This window comes from Protopterus annectens, chromosome 6.part1 (genome assembly GCF_019279795.1).
Source record: "Protopterus annectens isolate FY-2018-M chromosome 6.part1, PAN1.0, whole genome shotgun sequence".
Taxonomy (NCBI): Eukaryota; Metazoa; Chordata; order Ceratodontiformes; family Protopteridae; genus Protopterus; species Protopterus annectens.
Genome location: NC_056738.1, coordinates 348,390,687 through 348,411,668, shown reverse-complemented (window position 1 = coordinate 348,411,668; position 20,982 = coordinate 348,390,687). Strand labels below are relative to the sequence as shown.

Below are 20,982 nucleotides of genomic sequence, written 5' to 3'. Positions count from 1 at the left end.
GCGGGTAAAGCGAGTGTGCAAAAGTTAGGGAGCGGGTAAGGTGAGTGTGCGATAGTTAGGGACCTTAGGGTTAGGGAGCGGGTAAGGTGAGTGCGATAGGGACCTTAGGGTTAGGGAGCGGGTAAAGTGAGTGTGGGATAGTTACAGACCTTAGGGTTAGGGAGCAGGTAAGATGAGTGTGCAATAGTTACGGACCTAAGGGTTAGGGTTTGGGTTAAGGTAAGTGGATAGATAGTACTGTATGTACGGTTTAGTGCAGAGTTAGAAGTAGGATTTTAAGTGTATATGTGTGGATTACTTTTTTTGGTGTGCTTGTGTTGTGTGTGTGTTTCTCAGAACAGCAATTTTTTTTCCCTGGGAAAAAATTCGCTGTTCTGAGCTTTCGATTATATCACATTAAGACATTCCAAGTTCGAGCTTATGGTGTTCGATACTTTGGGATTTTGATTATGTGATATACACCCGTTAAATTCACAGGTGCTTCTTCTGAAAACAAAGTTGCCAGCAGTGTACCACAGGGCTCAGGGTTAAGCCCTCGCCTACTGGGTATCTATTTCTCAGAAATACAGACCAACACTTCTGTCCTATGGTAATCAAAGTTTGCCCAATACTGTAAATTGAGTGGTGTTATTTGATCTTCGACTGAATCACAATTGCTCCAATATGTGTTAGACCATGTTAAAAATTCATGAAAGAACAACTGCCTCAAATTAAATCTGAAATGATATAGCATAGTCACTTTGGTAAACTAAACATTCTCCTAGGCTTATAGGTAAATACTAGACTAGTTGCTCTTGAGGACCATTTTATGCCTTGTCAATTCTCCTTTCAAAGGTGAGAATCAAACCATATACTTTGTGACTGTGAGGTAAGCACCTTAGCCATATACCAACCTCCAATATGTGTAACACACTTCTCCTATAAGACACTGTCCTAAGGGATCTAAGCACACTTGTTGGTAATTCCTTAGCATTTGACCATCATGGCTCCACAGCAGCTTGGAAAGCATCTATATATGTCTCATATAATCTCTCTAGTCATCTCCACTAGATTCCAGGCGTTAATTTCCCTGTATTCAGAGATAATCAGACCATTATTGAATATAACATATTTTGTGGTATGTATTAGTATAAACACACCACACAACCTGAGAGACCTCAGAGATTAATACCTAAAAAGATCTTTGGACTCAAGAATCTTAGTTATTAGGACAGAGTGGCAGCAGTTTCTCTCTGTACTCAGTCTCTCATATACTCATCCATGGAGATCTGTGATCTGTGTCTAGCATTGAAAGATCAAACCGTCTTTGACCTCTTCTTCCTTCACAGAACAGATGGTATCTCAAATACCTAGTTAAAGGAACTAAACCTTAATCAACAGACAAATAAGACAGATTGTTGTGATGGGTTCATGCCCCAACGTACTCCATTGGAACAAACTTGCACTACATGTCAAAGATGGTAGCACCTTTGCTACCTTCAAGGTAAACCTAGATAATTGAATGGCCAGCCTGAAATTCACCATGGTCTATCTTATCTTGCCCTACTTGAGAATGAAAGGAACTTCTGAAAGGGTTTTTTGGCTAGGACTGTAATGCTCTGCAGATGGAATGCCTAGTACTTGACTATGACAAAAAAAACATAGACATACATATGGATTATATATATATATATATATATATATATATATATATATATACACACATATATATATATATATATACACACATATATATATATATATATATATACATATATATATATATATATATATGTATATAAAATACATACAAACACATAGATTGATACATACACACATACACAGGTGTGTGCATGTGTCTGTGTGGGGGGGATATCAACACAGCACAACTTAGAAGTCTGTAATGGGTAACATGGGATTTGTGAAAATGCATAATGGTCAATGGATAATGCTCAAAAGCATGAAAGGCAAGGAGCTCTTTTAGAAGAACAATGTAACAATGTGTAGAAGGAAGATGTAAATGCTCAACTGAAAAAAAAAAAACTACTGCAAATGATTCAAAATCAAAAGTTTCCCGATTAGAAAAAAAATGAAAGATATCAAAAATCCAGATATGCCAAAAGACTACAATAGACAAGATTTATGGAAAATGTTAAGTCATAACATAAAATGTATTTTTAAGACCAAACAAAACTTTTCAAGTTATACAGCTTTCCAAACAATCTATGAAATTAAAATAAATATTACACTATAAAAGGAATGCAGTACTCCACAGTCAGCCAAACTGAGGTTTTAATGAACATCCTGACAGGGATGTTAACCTTCTGTAAATTGTTTGGAAATGTACAATAGCACAGTACTAGACAAGTATTTCAACTCAAGTTGTTTCTAAGCACAATGCACGCACCTGACACAGGGCATTCAGTCTTGCTCACTTGACCCACCAGTAATTGTAACTAATAGAATTCACTGGTTGCATTATATTTAAAAAAAAAAAACAAACAAACTTGGGTTTGAAGCGAGTACATCCTTTTCTAGCATTAAATTTGATCTGACTGCCCATCGCCCCAGATGCACAAGTTCAGTTTATTTTCTGTATTTTTCTTATTGATAACTTGATAGAATCAGCAGATCAGACTACTAAGAAACCTTCGGTCTTAACAAGTAATCACTAAATGGAACGTGACACTGTGGCTACAACCCTGAACCATTTGCATACTACAAAAAGCTGTAAGTGGCTTAGTGTAGATTGTGGGGGCCTGATTAATAGACCACCCCCCTCACTGCTCAGTACAGTGGTCCAGCACTGCTCAGCAGCAAGAGTATTTGGACTGCATGCAAATGTTGCAGTCCATGGTATACCCAATTTAAATTTGGCCACCACACATCTACTGCTCCCCATAGAACTTTGCTAGTGGTGAGTCACAGATGTCCATGTTATTCAAGATCCATGCCCAGTGGTGTACAAAATACATATGTGTACACAGCACTTCAGCTGCATGTGCCTGTGCATTTCAATGACAGAATCTGAACAAAGTGAAGCACATCAGCTTCACCCTGCTCAGACTGCCATTCTGGGTATATAGTGCAGTACAGAGTACATGCGTATCTGTCTGTGTGTGCGTGCGTGCGTGTGTGTGTGTGTGTGTGTATGTATGTATGTATAGATATATATATATATATATATATATATATATATACATACACACACATATATATGTGCCTGTGTAGCTGTATGTATGGGTATGTGTCTTAAGGGTATGGCTGGGGGCTTGAATTCCTGTTCTGTAGCAGATGTTTTTATTATATGGCTCTGGACCTGCCTGTTGGTGTGCATATATGTATGTCCATGTATAAGGGGTGTGCCTGTCCTGTGCTGTGTATAATCTGCCAGTAAGTAATCACGCTTCCAGGCACTTACAGGCAGTTCACAAACTGTCACATACCGGTGAATTTTTTTTTTTTTTTTTTAAGTAGACATTACTTTTCAAAATTACACAGCAGTCTGACAGTTTAAGTAATTAGGAGGGTGATCAATTACTGACAACTTGTAAGCTGTCATGCCACAGGTATGTGTGTGTATTACACATCTATAAATCTGTGTGTATATATATATATATATATATATATATATATATATATATATATATATATAATATGTACATGCCTGCACTACTTGATAGAATGTGCACCTGAACAGTTATTTAACCTGCTCTGGTAAGCTATTCACTAACATGCAAATTACAACTTAATGTAATTCATCACTCTGCAGAGAATGCATGACTATGCTCAGCTGTCTATGAATTCTACCCCCATAGGTGCAAGCAGAAGCTGAATGGCACAGGTCTTTCCTTCTGAGACTTCTTGTGGTAAAAGTACTTTAATGTAAAGCAGCTTTTTTTTCATTCTTAACTACTGTCCTCTCACCTCAAGAAAATGTTCCCTTTTTTGAAATGATATGCATCTCATACTGATTTATGACATTTTTCTATGCAAGTCTAACGATACTGTTAAGTGTCAAGGCAGTAGTAAGCAGCAACAGAAATGGGCCATGCTCAGTACTCACTTAACTGTAACACATATGCACCAAGAAACTATAAAACCAAACGCTTCAAACAGAAAATACACACACACACACACACACACACACACACACACACACACACACACACATACACCTGGTATGCGACATCTCCTACAGTACTGCAGCCAAAGAATATAAAATTAACTGCAAAATATATGACTTAAGTATACACACAAGGTGCCAATAAGATTAATGTTATTCCAAAGAATTCAAACAAAATGGAAAACAAAGTAAGATGTAGATGACAGTTGCAAGTTTATGTTCACACATCTTACAGCAGCATTCTAAATTTCCAAATTCTATGCACTGCTGGATAAAATATTTAGCGCTACTGTTCTGACAATTGGAAACCAAACCTGCACGGGCAGAAGCCAAAGTGAAGGATGCATCTTTGTCTCATACTATTCAGTAAGTCTGAGCTTCATCATCTCATTCACACAAATTTTGACATTTTATTCACTTAGAAGCACAACCTGGCACTTGCTTTAAGTCTAAATACAGTGTGTACTCCTCACCTCACTCTGCAGAGCAAAGGGGTGGTAGAAGCTTCACACAAATGTCCAAAGATAATAAGAACAGTTAACCCAGTCATGCATGACATTTAATGACATTTTTATCCTATAGCTGTAGGCCTATTAAAGGGCAAAGTCACAAAAGCAAACAGAATGTGCCATGATCAAGCAACAACTTAAACCAAATCCAAACCACAAGAAGTAAAATCTCCACCTCCCCTAAAACACTCGCATCTAACACTGTGAAACAACAGGCTAAAAGTAAAGTTTCTGAGAAGAAAGCAAAAAAGAGGGAGGGTGTTTTTACAAATACATTAGAGTAATGATAATGGACATTCACAGCTAACTTAACAATGTAAACTGACAATATGAATATGAGAGAGAAAGTTTGCTAAAAACAATGATCAGTGCCTTCATCATGAATAATTACTGTTGTGCAGAAGTTTCCAAATTAATTTTCTGAAATCTGAAATACCAGGTTAATACTAAAAGTCAATCAAAATTTCAATTTATCTATAAAACTAGTTAGGATGCATGGTTATTTTCAAAACACTCCTTTCAGCAAAAGTCCTGGAAATATTTCACAGAATTTTAAAGATTTTATTACTGCAAAGGATTATGTACAGCATGGTAAGACAACATAAGAAGCTTACAGAAAATGAAAAAAATGAAAAAAATAAAAAAGGGAAAATAGTGGGGAAAAAGTTAAAGTGAAGAAGGGCGGAAGACAGATGCGGACAACATTATCAGTCTTAAAAATGGGAACCACTGTGTAATGCCAAACAGTACAGTGTAAAGGAGCATTGCAACACTTTGACAACTCAGTTGATAAAGTCTCAGTAAAACATTTGTCACAGAATAAAAGGCCTCCAAGGGATGAAAACCAAATCTGTAAAACTGGAAGGATATGAAGTCATAACATTTTTCTACAGCTGTAGAAGTTGCAAAACAGACTGAAGAACAAAAGGTGCAAAGGAATGGCTGTCAATCCTCCAGGTACAGAACTGTCTCGGTGAAAATACACAAGCAGCCAAGGACTATAGTGTCTTGTACAAACTGTAACAGCTTGCATCACTTTCTGTGAATACACATTAAGTTAAAGAAGTAGCATCTGGGTTGCAGAGGACATCACATTAATCTAAAATGGAGATGAAGTGTGTCAATGTTGCAGCTGTATCTTGAATAAAAAAGGCTTTATCAACTAAATCTTTACACCAGGAGAGAGAAATGAGAAACCAAAACCCAGTCATATGTGCAGAACTGGAAACTCTGCAGTTTGCTGCAGCATGACAGTACAGTGGAATCACAGCAGGAAGCGCTATCAGTTATTCACCCTGTCCAGGTGTGTCAACATATCTAAAAACATCCTTCATGTTCATGACAAGTATCTGTGCATTCTAGGCAAAGCTCTGGAATGTGCAGGTGTACTGAAGCACTTCCTTCACTCCTAGGTTATCAGTCGTATTGATGCAAATGCCACCTGAATTCTGAAAGAGCAGACTACTCCAATTTCTTGCACCAAGTTTCAGTGGTCCTTTGGCTGCTTTTTTCTCAGCCCATTTTGCTTCTATTTCTCGTTTTCTTTCCTCACGTTTCTTTTTGGCAAGTTCTGCTTTACTAAACCCTACAAAATACAAACAAAATAATGTTTTTAATTACAGATGAGCATATTTTCACAAATATAAGTTCAAATATTTATGTGTGGCTAAATAACTGCATCACTATGAAGTCTTGTTTTAGAAATGAGACACAAACACTTTCAGAAGTGAGATATAACTGTTTTAAATTAGATTTTCTAGCAAGTGTTCAGTACTGTATTCATGAAAAACTGATTTTGCATTCAGGTCTGGACCCAACACCATTTTGGCAACCAAATTTCATCATTATGGCCATATTCTTATTTTAGCTGGCAAACAGATAAGCACTCACAACACCATATGATCTGTAGAGAGGCCTTCTGCAGCAGGTAAAAACTGACGGGATTTTCTCTGACATCCTCAGGATGGCACAATTCAGAATTTACTCTTGTGCCCACATGCTGATCAGCCATTGTGGTACTAAGTCTGACCCCTATGTACTTAGTAAGGCAGAAAAATACAAGAATATAATTATATTTGGGAGCAGTACAGATCGCTGAAGGCAAGTTACAAACTCTGTTTTATCGACTTTGCCTTTCTTTCTTCCCAAGAAGCAGTATGATTGTGGAGGATGTTTACATTACTTTGTGAGGTGGATTGTACCAACCACAAAAATGGGACAGAGGTCCATGAAAAACTCCAGAAGGACCATTCCTGTTGGGGGCAAACTCAATGAGTCACAAAGTCAACAAGTTTACCCCTAATATTTAGGACCAAATTAATTACATATTTTCCTGACTAACAGGAAAATCGACCTACAGTCACAGAATGTTAAGGCTATTCACACACTGGGGAAAGGAAATGCTAGTAAATACTCAATGCAGAAGACCTCCTCCAAGAACAACCAATATGGTGAATACACACGTTACATGTAAATTGAGAAGTCTTTTGCATGAATAACTGTTGGACTACTCTGAAGAAGTAAACATTTTAAACCCTATCCAGGCTATCAGAAATGAATGAAGGTCAAAACAAAAGGACTTAGAGACCAAATCATGAAGATCTGAGGTGAAAAGTGAAGATCCATTTCCCGGAATCAAGGATCAAATGGCAATGCTTGAAGAAGATGCGAACCAATAAACAAAAGATCCAAGCAGAGGTACGTAGAGTACCTTTTTGAAAAAGCACTGATAGCAGCGATGTCCTATGTGTAGTATGGGTGGTGTGCCACTTAATGGAAAAAGTCAAAAGAGTTATCAGTACACCCAGAGGGGGCATTCTTAGCCACCTCAAGCACTATCAACCTGCAGCAAAGTAAACAATTTATCTTCCTGAATGCATGCACCCTCTTCAGGTTAAACCTAAGCTGGCAGGCCTGTCTTAGGTATGAAGGCCCTCCCTGCCCTGCACTCTGTCCCATGAAGAAAACAGGGAGATAAACAGGTTTAAGGTCAGTTCTGATACCACTTTCTGAGGAAAATGTATGTCAGTCCTAAGGAATGCACAATGCTTTTGAAAGAAGAAATGGGATTCCTCCTCATTGAGCATAACTACATCTCAAACATCTTGTAACTGAGGGGGAGTCCTTCAAAAAAACACCATTTTCCAAAAGGTGAACTACAAAACCATGCAACCAGACAGTCGAAATGGAGAACAGACAAACCTGTCAGTTTTACTTACTGGAAGAAAATGGACTGGTCCAAGGACCTTCTTTAGCCATGATTCAGGCCACCAGGTAGTGTACATACAAAAAGCATGCAATTTACAATGAAAGCAATTTTCTTAAGTCAGCATAAAAAGCCAAATAACAAGAACATATTTACAAAACGTTAGTGAACAGTTTCAGGTAATCACTGTGCACTCCAGTAATAGTCACACATCAGAATTAAAAAAAAAAATCATCTTTATTCAACCACCACAACACATTTCGAAAATGTCCTCCTGGCTAAACACATAGAATGCTGATGCATCAGACAAATAACTGGTCAAAAACTGTTACCCTAATTGTTCAGGTAAAAAAAATTTTCCTGAGCTCATATTCACACAGACACCAAAGTCTGCATGCAGCAGTCATGTTTTTTGTTTCAATGCACAACACAGTCACTAATGTGAAGCCATTGCCAAAACTCCCACACCACAGCTTCCCGTACTACTGGGCACATCTGTCAGTGACTCAAGCACTTCCAATGTAAGGTGCACTAATTAGGCAGTGTAAGTGAGGATAGTGTCCATCTCTCTCAACTTAATGATATGGCCGCTGTAGACAGGACACTTTGGTTTTCCCATCACAGGCAGTCATTACCATAACTGAGGCTTCTCTGTTGATGGCAAAACCCAGGATCTCTGCAGTGTGGCTGCTGTTTTGTTTACCAGCATTCCAGAACAAGTGCCTGCAGTCTCACAGTACCTCTCCATACTGCAAGAGTTCACAAGATACAGCAGAAGAGTTCTCTTCCCATAAGACTTAAAAATTCCAGTCTCAGGCTGGTGATGATGTTGCAGTGCCTATGTAGAAATATTACAAATGGTTACTTTTCCATTCAAATGTCCAACTGCAGTGGCAAAACACTGATCCAAACTCCTTCTCTTCCTCCTCTTCATCCATTTCTGGCTTCCCTGGGGACTTATCTTCTATATGAAATATGTCGTCAAACTTTCTGGTGGTGGTATTTATTAGTTTGGTAGAATGTCCACACAGCCAAGGAGTACAAGATTACCATCTTTGTTAACAGTACAAATGGTAAAGAACCTAAATGACCATCATGACTTTTTAAATGAATCACGTTTCCCTATTTCATATCTAAGAAATTGACTGTACCATCTTCTTAATTAATCACAGCTCTCTTACTTTCAGGCAAGAATTTGCTGCAAGTGGCTGGGTAGCTGGACCCCTGAAAGGTCTTACACTTGGAATCTATCCAGGAACATCCCTGTGTTGTGCCTAACATGAAGACAGTACAGTTGTATACACTTACCATAAGTGCAGATGTTCGAGTGTATTCACTGTTGCAGTCATCACATTTGGGTTATCTGCCTGCAGGTAGCCCTCAGCCGGCCTGAATACCAGAGTCTTCAGATTTCTGCGCCGGATGCTGTCTCTTCTTCCAAGACGTCAGGTCGCCAGGGGTATAAAACATGCAGCCATTACATCAGTTTTCTTGCACCAGATGTTGGGAGCCCCCACAATAGGAAGCAATTATATGGTATGGGAAACCCCCATCAAAAAGCAAATACACCAGAAAAAATAAATATACCAAACAAGAAGGAAAGGTAGAGCCAAGAGAAGTCAGGGGGCTTGAGAGAGGGTAACCAGGACTGCAACAGTGAATACACTCGAACATCTACATTTATGGTAAGTGTACTATTTTCTTCATGTTTCACTGCTGCAGTCATTGCATTTGGGTTGATTCCCGAAGCTAAGGAAGGGAGGAGGAAGTTAAATAGCATTTAGGGCCAGCTATTAAGCCCTGCAAGACTGCAGTGGCAAATCTAGCTCTGGATTTAGAAAAGATAGGCATGTGGTAATGCTTGGTGAAGGTATGTATAGAGCTCCAGGTAGCAGCCTTTAGGATGTCCTTGGTAGGGACTCCTCTGAGAAAAAACGCAGAGGTAGATGTAACCCTGGTGGAATGTGATCTTATCCCCTGTGGGAAAGGTTTTCCATGGTGCTTGTAGCAGAAATTAATGCAATGGGCTATCCATTTGGAAATGGTTTGCTTTGAAATGGCCTTCCCCTCTGCCCCTGCAGCAAAGCCAACTAGCAGCTGTTCTCATTTTTTGAGAGGCTTAGTCTTGTCCAAATAAAATCTAAGTTGTCTGTGCACGTCCAGAGAGTGCAGTATTCATCCCCCTTTGTTTTGTGGATTAGGGAAAAAAGTAGGCAAATGAAAGGACTGATTAAGGCCACACTAGACACCACCTTGGGCATAAAGGAAGGATTAATCCTGAGGGAAACCCTGTCCGCATGGAAGATAATGAAGGGTTCCACTGCCATGAGGGCCTGTAATTCAGACACTCTTCTTGCTGAAGTGATGGCTAGAAGGAAGGCTGTTTTCCAAGAAAGGAATTTCAACTCTGCTGTTGCAGCTGGCTGAAATGGGGGAAGAGTGAGCTTTTCCAATACAAAGTTAAGGTCCCAGGCTGGAGTGGGAGCTCTCCTGGGGAGGGTCTTAAATTTTTGGCCCCCCTAAGGAATTGTTTTAGCAAGGGGTGAGAAAAGAGGGCTGGCTCAGTATTAAAATGTGCAGAAATGGCAGAGGCATGAATTTTAATTGACGAGAAGGATAGACCCTTGTGGAGCATTTCTGTTAAGTACTATAGAATATGAGGTAAGCTGGGCACAACAGTATCTTTTCCACTTTTCAGCATAGGATTTTCTAGTACTAGGCCTCCTTGCCTCCAGAATGACATCCAGCACCTGCTTACTGAGGGATGCTAGAGGAGAGCTCAATGAATTAGCCAGGCTGCAAGGTTCAGGGTTTGAAGCTGAGGGTGCAGAATCTGGCCTGCCTGCTGGGACAGCAGGGAAGGGGTCTGAGGCAGGTGCCATGGTTGCAGCAGTGTCACACTGAGCAAGAGGGGGTACCAGTGCTGGCATGGCCAGTCTGGTGCAATCAGTATTGTCCTTGGCTTGTCGTGTTTGATCTTTAGTAGAACCTTCGAGAGGAGAGGCAGACGGGGAAAGGCATAAACCAAGAAGCTTTCCCAGGTAAAAGACAGGGCATCCACTTTCCAAGCTTGGCTGTGGGGAGTTCTTGTGCAGAATTTGTTCAATTGGTAGTTCTGAGGGGAGGCAAACAGGTCTACCTCTGGAGTCCCCCCATTTGTTCCTCAAGAGGTTGAATATTTTGGGTTCTAGTTTCCATTCATGTAGGTCCATGAGATTTCTGCTTAAGTCGTCTGCCAGTGAACTTAATTTGCCTGGCAGGAATTGAGCTTGTAGGTGTACTTGGCAGCTCAATGCTGTGTTCCACAGAGCCATGGCTAGTCTTCAGAGAGGGTACGAGTGGGTTCCCTCCTGCTTGTTTATGTACCACATAACTGTGGTGTTGTCTGTCTTTACCAATAGTTGTCCTGGAAGAATACGGCCTTTGAAGGCTGTCAAAGCATTCTTTTCAGCTAACATTTCTTTTTGATTGATATGCAGGTGCATCTGTCACGGGTTCCATTTGCCCTGAATGCACTGCCCTGCCATGTGAGCCCCCCATGCATAGTCTGATGCATCTGTTGTTAGGGTTTAGGCGGCAGGGGGTAGAGTGAAAGGGAGTCCCCTGTTGTGGTAGCAGGCCTCTGCCCACCAAAGGAACTCTGTCTTCATACAAGGAATGATAGAAATCATTGTTTCCAGGTCCTGAGAATGTTGACACCATAGGCATTTTAGATACTATTGGAGTTTCCTCACATGCAGTCTTGCATATGGAATTAGTAGAATGCAAGAGACCATGAACCCCAGGGCTTGCAGAATTTTCCTTGCAGATAGCTGGGGTTTTGTGGCAAATAGTTTGAAGTAGGTTGTCAAACTTGTTTCTCCGGAGTGAGGAATGCCATCTGGGAAGTTGTGTTTAAGCTTGCTCCCAGGAATACAATCTGTTGGTAGGGTACTAGGTGAGATTTATTTTCATTGATGGTGTACCCCAGTAAGGTTAGAAGTTTCTTTACAAATGCCAGGTGTTGTAATAGCAAGTCCTGGCTTTCTGCCTCAGACAATCGTCCAAGTATGAGTAAATTTGAATATTTCTCTGCCTGCAAAATGCAATGGCTGGAGCTAGACACTTTGTGAATACCCTGGGCGCAGTAGATAAACCAAAGGGAAGTGCAGAGAAATGATAGTGCATGGAGCCTGCCCTGAAGTGTAGGTATTTCCTGCAAGATTCCCTTATTGGGATGTGCAGTTAAGCTTCCTTTAAGTCTAGGGTTGCCAGCCAGGCATCCTTGGCTAACATAGGAAGAAGCTGTTGAAGAGTTAGCATTCTGAATTTTGGAACTACCAGAAAGGTGTTGAGAATAGAGAGGTCCAGGATAAAATGCCAGTTGTTGTCTTTTCTGGGTACCAGAAAAAGTCTTGAATAAAAAACCTTGTCCCCTTTGTTCTGCTGGGACAGGTTGAATAGCCCTGATAATGAGAAAAAAGAGAACCTGCTGTTGGGCCTCTGCCCATTAATTTGGGGGTAGGTCTGGCCAACCATTTGGGGTTGGTAGTGTGTGGAAGTGGAATCTGTATCCTTGGGAGACTATGTTCAAAACCCATTTGTCCTGGGTAATAAGTTCCCAGTTTTTTGCATGCAGGGCAAGCTTTCCTCCTAAGGGAGCAGGTAGTTCAGCAGGGCTTGGAAGGGTTAGGGTTATGGTTAAGTCATTGTGCCATTTTTCCATAGGGGGGTGGCTTACTATTCCCTGCTTTGGAAGTGGGAGCCCCCCACTGCTTTGGAAGTGGGAGCCCCCCACTGTTTAGGTCTGTGCGTAGCCTGAGACTGTAGCCTAGGTGGTCTGCTGTTCCTGGGTTTGGACTGAGAAGGCCTGGAAGGGACTGAAAAGGACCAGTTCTTTGAAGGCCAATGCCTACTGAATCTGGGAGGCTGTACTTGTAGGAAATCTTTAACAGTTTGCATAGATTTAGCTTTTTCCTCCATCCTTTTGAGGACTTCTGCTTTGTTGCCAAAAAGGCGATCTTGGTTTAAGGGAGCATCCAGTAATTTAGCTTTAAGATGATCTGGCAAGTTTTGTTCCTTAAGCCAAGCATATCTTCTAAGTACAGACCCAGTGACAGCAGCCCTGCAAGATGCTTCTAATGCGTCAAAACCACATTGCAAAGTATGTATACCAACTTCTTCTGCAGAATGCATTAAATCTTGCAATTCTTTGTGTTCAGCACAGTCAGGAATCAATATCATTTTCTGTTTAAGTACTTCCATAACATGCTGCTCATACTTTTAACATATGAAACTGGCAATTTAAAGCCCTAATGGCCAAAGTAGCAGAAGTGTATACCTTCGTACCCAATCTGTCTAAGGCTCTAGAATCTCTATCAGAAGGGGTAGGATTTTTGGCAGCAGTAGCCTTAATGCCTTTTGGTCCTTGGGAAATGGTCTCTGGATTCGCAGAAGGATTCTTGAAGAGGAACTTGTGAGAGTCAGGTACTCTGTAGTACCGGTCAGATTTTCTGGGAGCTGAAGGTAAAGTGTCTGGGGTAAGGCGAGATTCCAAGAAAGCATCATCTACAATGCCCCAGAACAGAATGGATAGCTAAAGGCCTGTGCAGAGGCAGGAGTTAGAATTCCCTAAGTCCCTTTTTGGACTCAGAGTAATCCTGGCTTTCCCAGCGGAAATGCTCCTTAAGAGTATGCAAGGTTTCACAGAAAGAAAGATCTCCTGGAGGGGATGCAGAGGGAATGGAATCCTCTGCATCAGAATCCTCATAAGTAGATAAGGGCAAATCCTGGTAATTAGAAGGAGCAGAAATATCAGATTCCTGATCAGAAGAATCAGAAAGAAAATCAGTTCTAGGTCTCTTAGAGGGGGAAGGCTGGCTTCCCCTAATTAAGGAAATAAGGTCTTCAGCCATTCTAAGCGTTTGTTTTTGAGGCTTATGGGCCTCAGCCTGCGGTTCGGTTGTCGGTTTTCTAGGCGTAGTGCGAGTTTTTGGCCTGGATGAAAACAATGGCGTCGGTTTAATATGAAAGTATATAGGCCTGAATACACCCTCAGAAGCTGTGCCTGCACAGCGGCTCTGGACCCATCCAAGTTAGAGACATCTGCAGGTTCCATAGTCAAAGAAGCATCTTGCGGCATACCGGACTCTGAATGGGTCTCAGTAGAGGCCTGCAAATCTGAAGTAGCAGGTATCAGGGGCTGCAAAAGTGCCTCACTGAGTACCGGCAGACTGGCACCTAGCTTAACGGAAGCTTCGTCGGCACTTTTGGACCTATGTGGTCTGTCTCTGTCTTTATCCTTAAGTTTTTTCGGAAGATCGGTAGTCGAGTTGGCTTAACAAAGCCATTTCGGAGTACACAGATTGAGTACAAAAGTAAATGGCTGCAAAAATAGCCCAACGACGGATAGTTCGGGCGTTGAACAAGGCACAAAACTGACAGCGAGTGAAGTCGTGGTCTGGGCCTAAACAGGGAATGCAGTACGAATGAAAACCTCTATGAGGTACTTGCTTTCCACAGGTAAGACAATTGTTAACTTTTACTGACATTGGTTAGAGCAAGAAAAAGGATCCACATTGAGGTACTTATCTTTTTTGAAGACTTCGGGTCTGAAACTCGAAAACGAAAATTTCAGGAGACGGCCGACCGGCACTTGCGAACTGCTTCTGCTTTGGGCACTGCACAGCAAGAAAGAGTGATGTAATGGCATCGGCTGCATGTTTTATACCCCTGACGACCTGACGTCAGGAAGAAGAGACGGCATCCGACGCAGAAATCCGAAGACTCTGGTATTCAGGCCGGCTGAGGGCTATCTGCAGGCAGATAACCCAAATGTGATGACTGCAACAGTGAAACACAAACATCTGAGATCAAGGATGCAAGTCCAACCATTTTAAGTCAAAGTACCCAATTTCGCCTTTGCTCTCCACTCTCCATACTTTGATAATGTCACTCATGTCCTCTGTAGCAACTAGAGATGAATCATGATTAAAAGAAGTACAAAAGACAGACTCTGTATGACCAGTTACTTCAAACTGAAGCTTCCCATCACTCACCCTCCATACAAATGCCTTGTCATCTTCACCCCCTATTACTGCTAGGATATTGCCCTTTGAGTCTAGACTTGCACACACCAGCAGTGCTGAGTGTTTTGAGAAGATTACTTCACTATCATCCTGCACAGGTTCTGTAGTCTGATCTACGCTTTCATCTTCGGTCTCCCACTCTGGGGCACCATGATGATCATCTGCAACTTTTAGGTCTTACAGTTCATTGGCAACATCCTCAAGGATGGGGTCACTGTTGTTTGACAGTTTAATCACTTTGATTGTTTCTTAATTTTTGTGAAATTCCACAGAGAAGCCATCATCCTCCCCATTCATAACACAATGCTTTCTGTTGACAGCAACTTAAAACTATCTACTAGAACAAGTAATTGAGAGGAATATAAGCAAAGTCATCCATTTTTTACTTTCATACATTCTCAGTATAGATCACATCCTGTAGACGGCCCTTTCAAAAGCCAAAAACACAGCATCAATGGGGCCAGATGGTGCCCAGGCTGCATCTTGCACGAACTAACCCCCACCTAAGCACACTGTTCAACCTCAGCCTCTCCACAGCACAGGCTACGTACCCATAGAATGGCGCACAGCAACGGTTACTCCACTCCACAAAGGAGGGGCCACAACTGACCCTGGTAACTATTGTCCCATAAGCCTGACTAGCCTGGTCATTAACACAGACATTGGGAACCTCCAAACACTTGGCCCGACCCAGTTTGGCTTTGTTAAGCGCAGATCATCCCTACTAAACCTGGTTGACTTCTTCGAGACAGTCACCAAGGCCATAGACGAGGGAAAGGTTATTCACACAGCCTACCTTGACCTTGCCAAGGCTTTTGACACCATTCCCCAATTGGGTATTACAGAAAAACTCACCAGCCTGAACATAAACCCCTATGTCACGAGATGGGTTGCTAACTGGCTTACAGACAGAACTCATACGGTAAGAATAGCAGGCTCCAGGTCCGACTAAACCAGTCACAAGTGGTGTCACACAAGGCTCGGTCCTGGGACACCTACTGTTCGGCATATACTTCTCAGAAGTACAGGCAAACACAGGAGGACTATGGCTAACCAAGTTCGCCGATGACTGCAAACTGGGAGCCATAACTGACTCTCCGGTTGACATGGACATCCTCCAAAAGGGCCTTACTGAGACGGACACCTGGTGTCAAAGTCATGGCCTCATGCTAAATGCCAAAAAATGCATAGTCATCCTGTTTGGGAAAAACAAAACACCCACGAATTACCACATAGGTGGCAGTCCCCTTAATGCAGAAGAGGTAATAAGAGATCTGGTGACCCAGGTAGATAGTAATCTCTCCTTTGACATTCATACTGCCAAAGTAGTTAGACAATCCTTCTATGTGTCCCATCTAATTACTAAAGGGTTCGCATCTAGAAATAAAGAGGTTACAGTGCCCCTCTACTTGTCACTCATCAGACCCATCATAGAGTACAATGCCTCATTTGGGATGTACCTCACAAGACACTTCCAACAGCTGGAGAGACCACAAAAGTACCTCACCAAGAGTATTACTGGCCTCAAACATATGTCCTATGCAGCCCGAATGAAAAAACTCCAGCTGTACTCAGTGGCATATCACTTAATCAGAGATGATCTCTGCCTGACTTACAAAGCCATGTCCAACTCAGAATTGATGGACATGCTCCACCTAAAGAAACCCAAGTCACTGCGAGTCACGTGCTCTAGTGAGCTAAACCTCGCCACAGCAATAAATAGAACATGCTGGAGGGATAGATTCCTGTCACAGAGACTCCCCATGCTTTGGAACAAAATTCCAAACTACAGTAGGCAGAGGCCCACACTAACACTCTTCATGAGAAACCTTAACGAGTGGATGGGTAAAAGAAAATACACCCCTGGGATCACTTCATTGGCTCTGCTTGACAGGGGAGCAGTTAATCAATGGGGTGGAGAAAGTCGCCACACTCTGGCTAGGCTTATAAATGCCCTCGGGCAGGGCTATCGATGAACCTAAATGATACCTAAAATGGAAGACTTAAGACAATGAAGTTTGCTGGAAACATGTCCATATTTGTAAGACTAATTTGCAGAAAGTCCATTCATTAGGTTAAAAGGCCAGATGGTGGTCTCAGAAGCACATCTCTCTGGTTCTAGGATACTTGTGAGTACCATGAGTTTATTTTTTACATGTTCATGAATGCAGGGCAAAACTGACAATGAATTTTAAAAAAACTTTTGGACAGGAATATAGCTGCTTTTTGTTTATCAGGAGGACAGCTTTAGCAAGAGTAAGAGGTTAGTGTTTCACATAGCTAAAGGGAGATAAATCTATCCTTCTTGCTAACACTGATTTACAGTATTCTGGTGTTAACTTGGGAGCACAAAGCCACAGTCGAGAGAGCATACTCAAGCTTGTGGATACGGATGCTCATCCCAATGGTGGAATAAATCTAGGAAGTTGGACGTTTGCTTAGCTTGTAACAAAGCTTAACTTTGTTAAAGGACATTGTGCATAGCAAGATTGCTGATTACCTATCCAGTGAGGATTGGAGATGCAAAGGAAGAAACCAGGAACCCATTAAATCTACACCCTAAAGAATAGCATTAACTCTGGCTTCTCAGCCAGGACCTGCCAAACAGCTCCTCTATCTGTACCCAGATGACTCTTTCATTCAGGGGAGTCAGAAAATGGCCATTCTCTGGCTAGGCAATAGCCCTATTGCCCATTAGTTCCTGCCCAGGAATCCCGATCAGCCTTATGCTCTGCAATGAGAGTCAGAGGGTAAATAGCAGGCCAGCTTGCTGAACCTGGGATGGCAGCCTGACCTCTCCCCCCTCAGCACTCCTTCCAAGCTCTGCGATCACTCACTCACTCACTCACTCACTCTCTCTCTCTCTGGAAGGGAAACATGCCTATGGATGTCAAATTCCCCTCAGCTACATAGTGTGAATGCACTAGTGACACAGCAGGCTTAAAAAGTTCAAACTCCACTATGTGAACATCTAATGTTCCTGCAATATGTCACTAGTGTGGTGATCCAAAGCTGCCTCCCTCCATGATGAGCAAGCCAGCAGCAGCCACTACTCAATTCTGTCCTCCTGGCCATCTCCTAGAGCTACAAAGTTGCTAGTTGAACTCTGGTTGCTTGCACCCTAGTCGAGACTTAATTCCACTATACCATGGAGCTGGCTACTTTGTTTTATTCCCAGTATTAACAATAAGTCACTGGTCTTAAAAAAACAGTGCCAGTGCTGGTTAAGATCCCTAGGAGATGTTCCTGCATAGTTATGCCATTCCTCCCTTGTTTAAAGACTCATCTGAATTGCAGGATGGTTCATACAGCAAAGATGTCAAATATTATTATTAACAGCAACATCATAGTCAGTACTACTACTACTACTACTACTACTACTACTACTGATGATGATGATGATAAAAGGGGATACCTGAAGTGGGGACTGCAGAGAAAGAGAATGTGGTTCAAAAACATACTCCAACCATCCTGTTCACAATAAAATTTCTAGCCCAGGTTAGCATCACCTCAATAAAGCCTATTCTGACAAAGTAGTAAAACGGCCTCATTCTACACTGAAGAGTATTAGATCTGTCATTTGCTAAATAATATACCATCTTCTAAAGCCATCTGCATGACTAAGAAGCCCAAGGTTGTTAAAGTATAGGATTGGTCCACAATCTACTCCAAAATCTATCCAGAAATTGCAAATTTGAACTGGCACAAAAATCTACATGCACAGTGAGGTTTGGCATTTCTGAATATGGAGGAAGAGTTATCATTCTTCGATATAATGGTATGTGTTCAGTGAAAAACAACAGGTTGAAATATCAGCAAGGGGGTCACTGTTATTAGTGCATCCCTTTTTAAGAAAGCGGGGCCAAGTTCTCCTTTCCATCCAGGGCCCTTATCAGAGACCATGAACAGGAAGTCATAAATTGCTCTGGTGCGTAGTACTTTATACATAAATTCAGGATTAGAGAAACAAGGGTCATCAAGCACGAGTCAGACTCTGGATTTAACCTTTGGCACTGCAGGGATAACTGAGTGAGGGGTTATCACAGGAGAATCCCTGAAGCAATCATCCCTGACCTTAACAGCGGGGTCCTCACATACTGGCCCAGCAGGAAATGGGACTAGGTTGGATGAACTCTGCCTGCACTATTCCAGATGAGGGTGACCTGCATGGGTTTGGTATGAGCCCAGAATCTTACCTCTCCAAAGACTTCCAAATTTAGTTCACCATGAGGATCTGCTTGTTTATTTTATACAGCATACAGTATAACTTTTGTAACCTTGACTGCAATTCTCTGGACCTTCTCATGTCTAAACACATCTGGTGGTAGGTATCTATCTAGATGTTTTCCACTGTCTCCAGACTTTAGAGCAGACTTTTAGCATAGAATTTAGGATTACAGTTAGCCACAAATGAATGGTTTCTGGGAAGAATTTGTCTTGGATTTCTAGAAGAAGCACTTTGGGTAGCCTCTTGATGGAAGCACCAACAGCCATTCATCCAGGTGGGGCAATGCTAGCAGTGTTTTCATCTGGCCTTTGCCACCATATTCAGAAACTTGGTAAACACTACTGGTGCCCATTATAAACCAAATAGCAAAATTCTGTACTGAAACTAAATCAACAGATCAATGTAACATCCGAAAGCCACAGAGACAATGTCATGTCGTTAACACCATCAGGTACTCAATGGAAGCGGGAGCAAGACATGCTAAAATATGATATACCAGATGTTCTACCTAAAACTGCTTAAGTTTAAAAAGGAATAAAAATCTCACCAGTTCAGAAAGAGGTAAAGTCTACAGTATTCTCTCTCTCTCTCTGCTTCCACGAAAGAAGAGCAGACTCTGCCTCCTTTGAGAAGTACAGTCTGGACTTGATTCACTAACTCCATGCAGACTGTTTGGCTTGTAAGGGGGCACTTTACTGGGGAGGGGGGACTTAGTAGCTCCAAGACATGGCCACTTGTAAACATGAACATAACCTATTATCTCTTGTTATGATATACTAGACTTGGACAAGTCATGAATTGTCAAAAAGATTATCCATGGTGACTGCTGCTTACCCTTTTTCAGGTGTTCAATGACCCAATGAAAAGCCTGACAAAGAGTACTTGTACAGGAGGGAGGATTCTGAACCATCTGCCTCAGCTCACCCTTAATGAAAAACCTGAGTTACATTACCTTGACAGAATCCTACTTATTAAAAAAAGCCATCAGAAGGGTCTTTCCAAACACACCTGTCAGACCTTCTGGAGCCTGGTCTACAAAGGAGGACTGGAACTAGGACATGATGGAAGGGTAATTCAAGACTCTAAGGCCCAAGTGTTAGAAGAGAACATTCTCTTGTTTTCCCTGTTGAAAGATTTGGAGTGGTCAACTAGTGTTAAGTTAGACAAGTGCTATGCTCTCCGACACTTAAGTTAAGGAGCAGAGATCACAAAAGCATCTGCCCCATCAGGATGTCACTCCACTTTCCAGGGATGGGATGGTATGGTTATGAAGGGTATAAGCCATCACTGGTGCTTCCAGGCCACAAAAAGGTACCCTTTAGTATTAGACTTAATAGGAAGTATGACTTAAGGGTCATCAACCCTTCCTCCCTCAAGAACTTGTTTAGCCCGTTTTTGGGGAAAGGGGAGGTGCTACAAGCTAGTCCACAGAGAACCTTATGAGTTTAAACAAATCTCCAAATAAGAGGTCACTGGAGGAAATCTACAAGAAGGGGAAGTTACTATTCTTGCCTGTCTTGGACAAGGACATCAATGCTCTCAGAATTTGCCTCTTGGGTCAAAACTGAAGGAAAGGGATGTACCACTCCCTTATCATTAGCTTCATGCCATCAGGGGGTGATGTGCTTACACTCAATAGAGAAGATGACAAACAAATAACAGCAGGAGACTGGGTGTAGGTTTCAGTTTTCGTTCTGCAGCGAAGTACATGCCAGAGATCCTGATGAGTGATCAGATACCATGTCCTTTAAGGGTGCACACTTCAATACCAATGAAAAAACATTAAACTAATTTTTGAATACTGCACAAATGTCCACAGTTGAAAAATCATCTGCTGGTCTAGCAGGACAGGGAGACAACGCAGGACT

At 41.8% G+C, this 20,982-nt stretch overlaps 1 protein-coding gene and 1 pseudogene across 1 annotated transcript in view; both read right to left on the bottom strand.

Annotated features, from left to right (window-relative positions):
* Positions 1–5,161: 5,161 nt before the first annotated feature.
* Positions 5,162–20,982, bottom strand: part of SCYL1 (SCY1 like pseudokinase 1) — a 1,581,020-nt gene continuing 1,565,199 nt past the window's right edge. The window contains exon 18 of the mRNA XM_044075764.1: positions 5,162–6,199. Coding sequence (XP_043931699.1) covers positions 5,973–6,199 — 227 coding nt within the window. The 3' untranslated portion in view covers positions 5,162–5,972. The remainder of the gene's footprint in view (positions 6,200–20,982) is intronic.
* Positions 8,395–15,183, bottom strand: LOC122805239 (annotated as a pseudogene).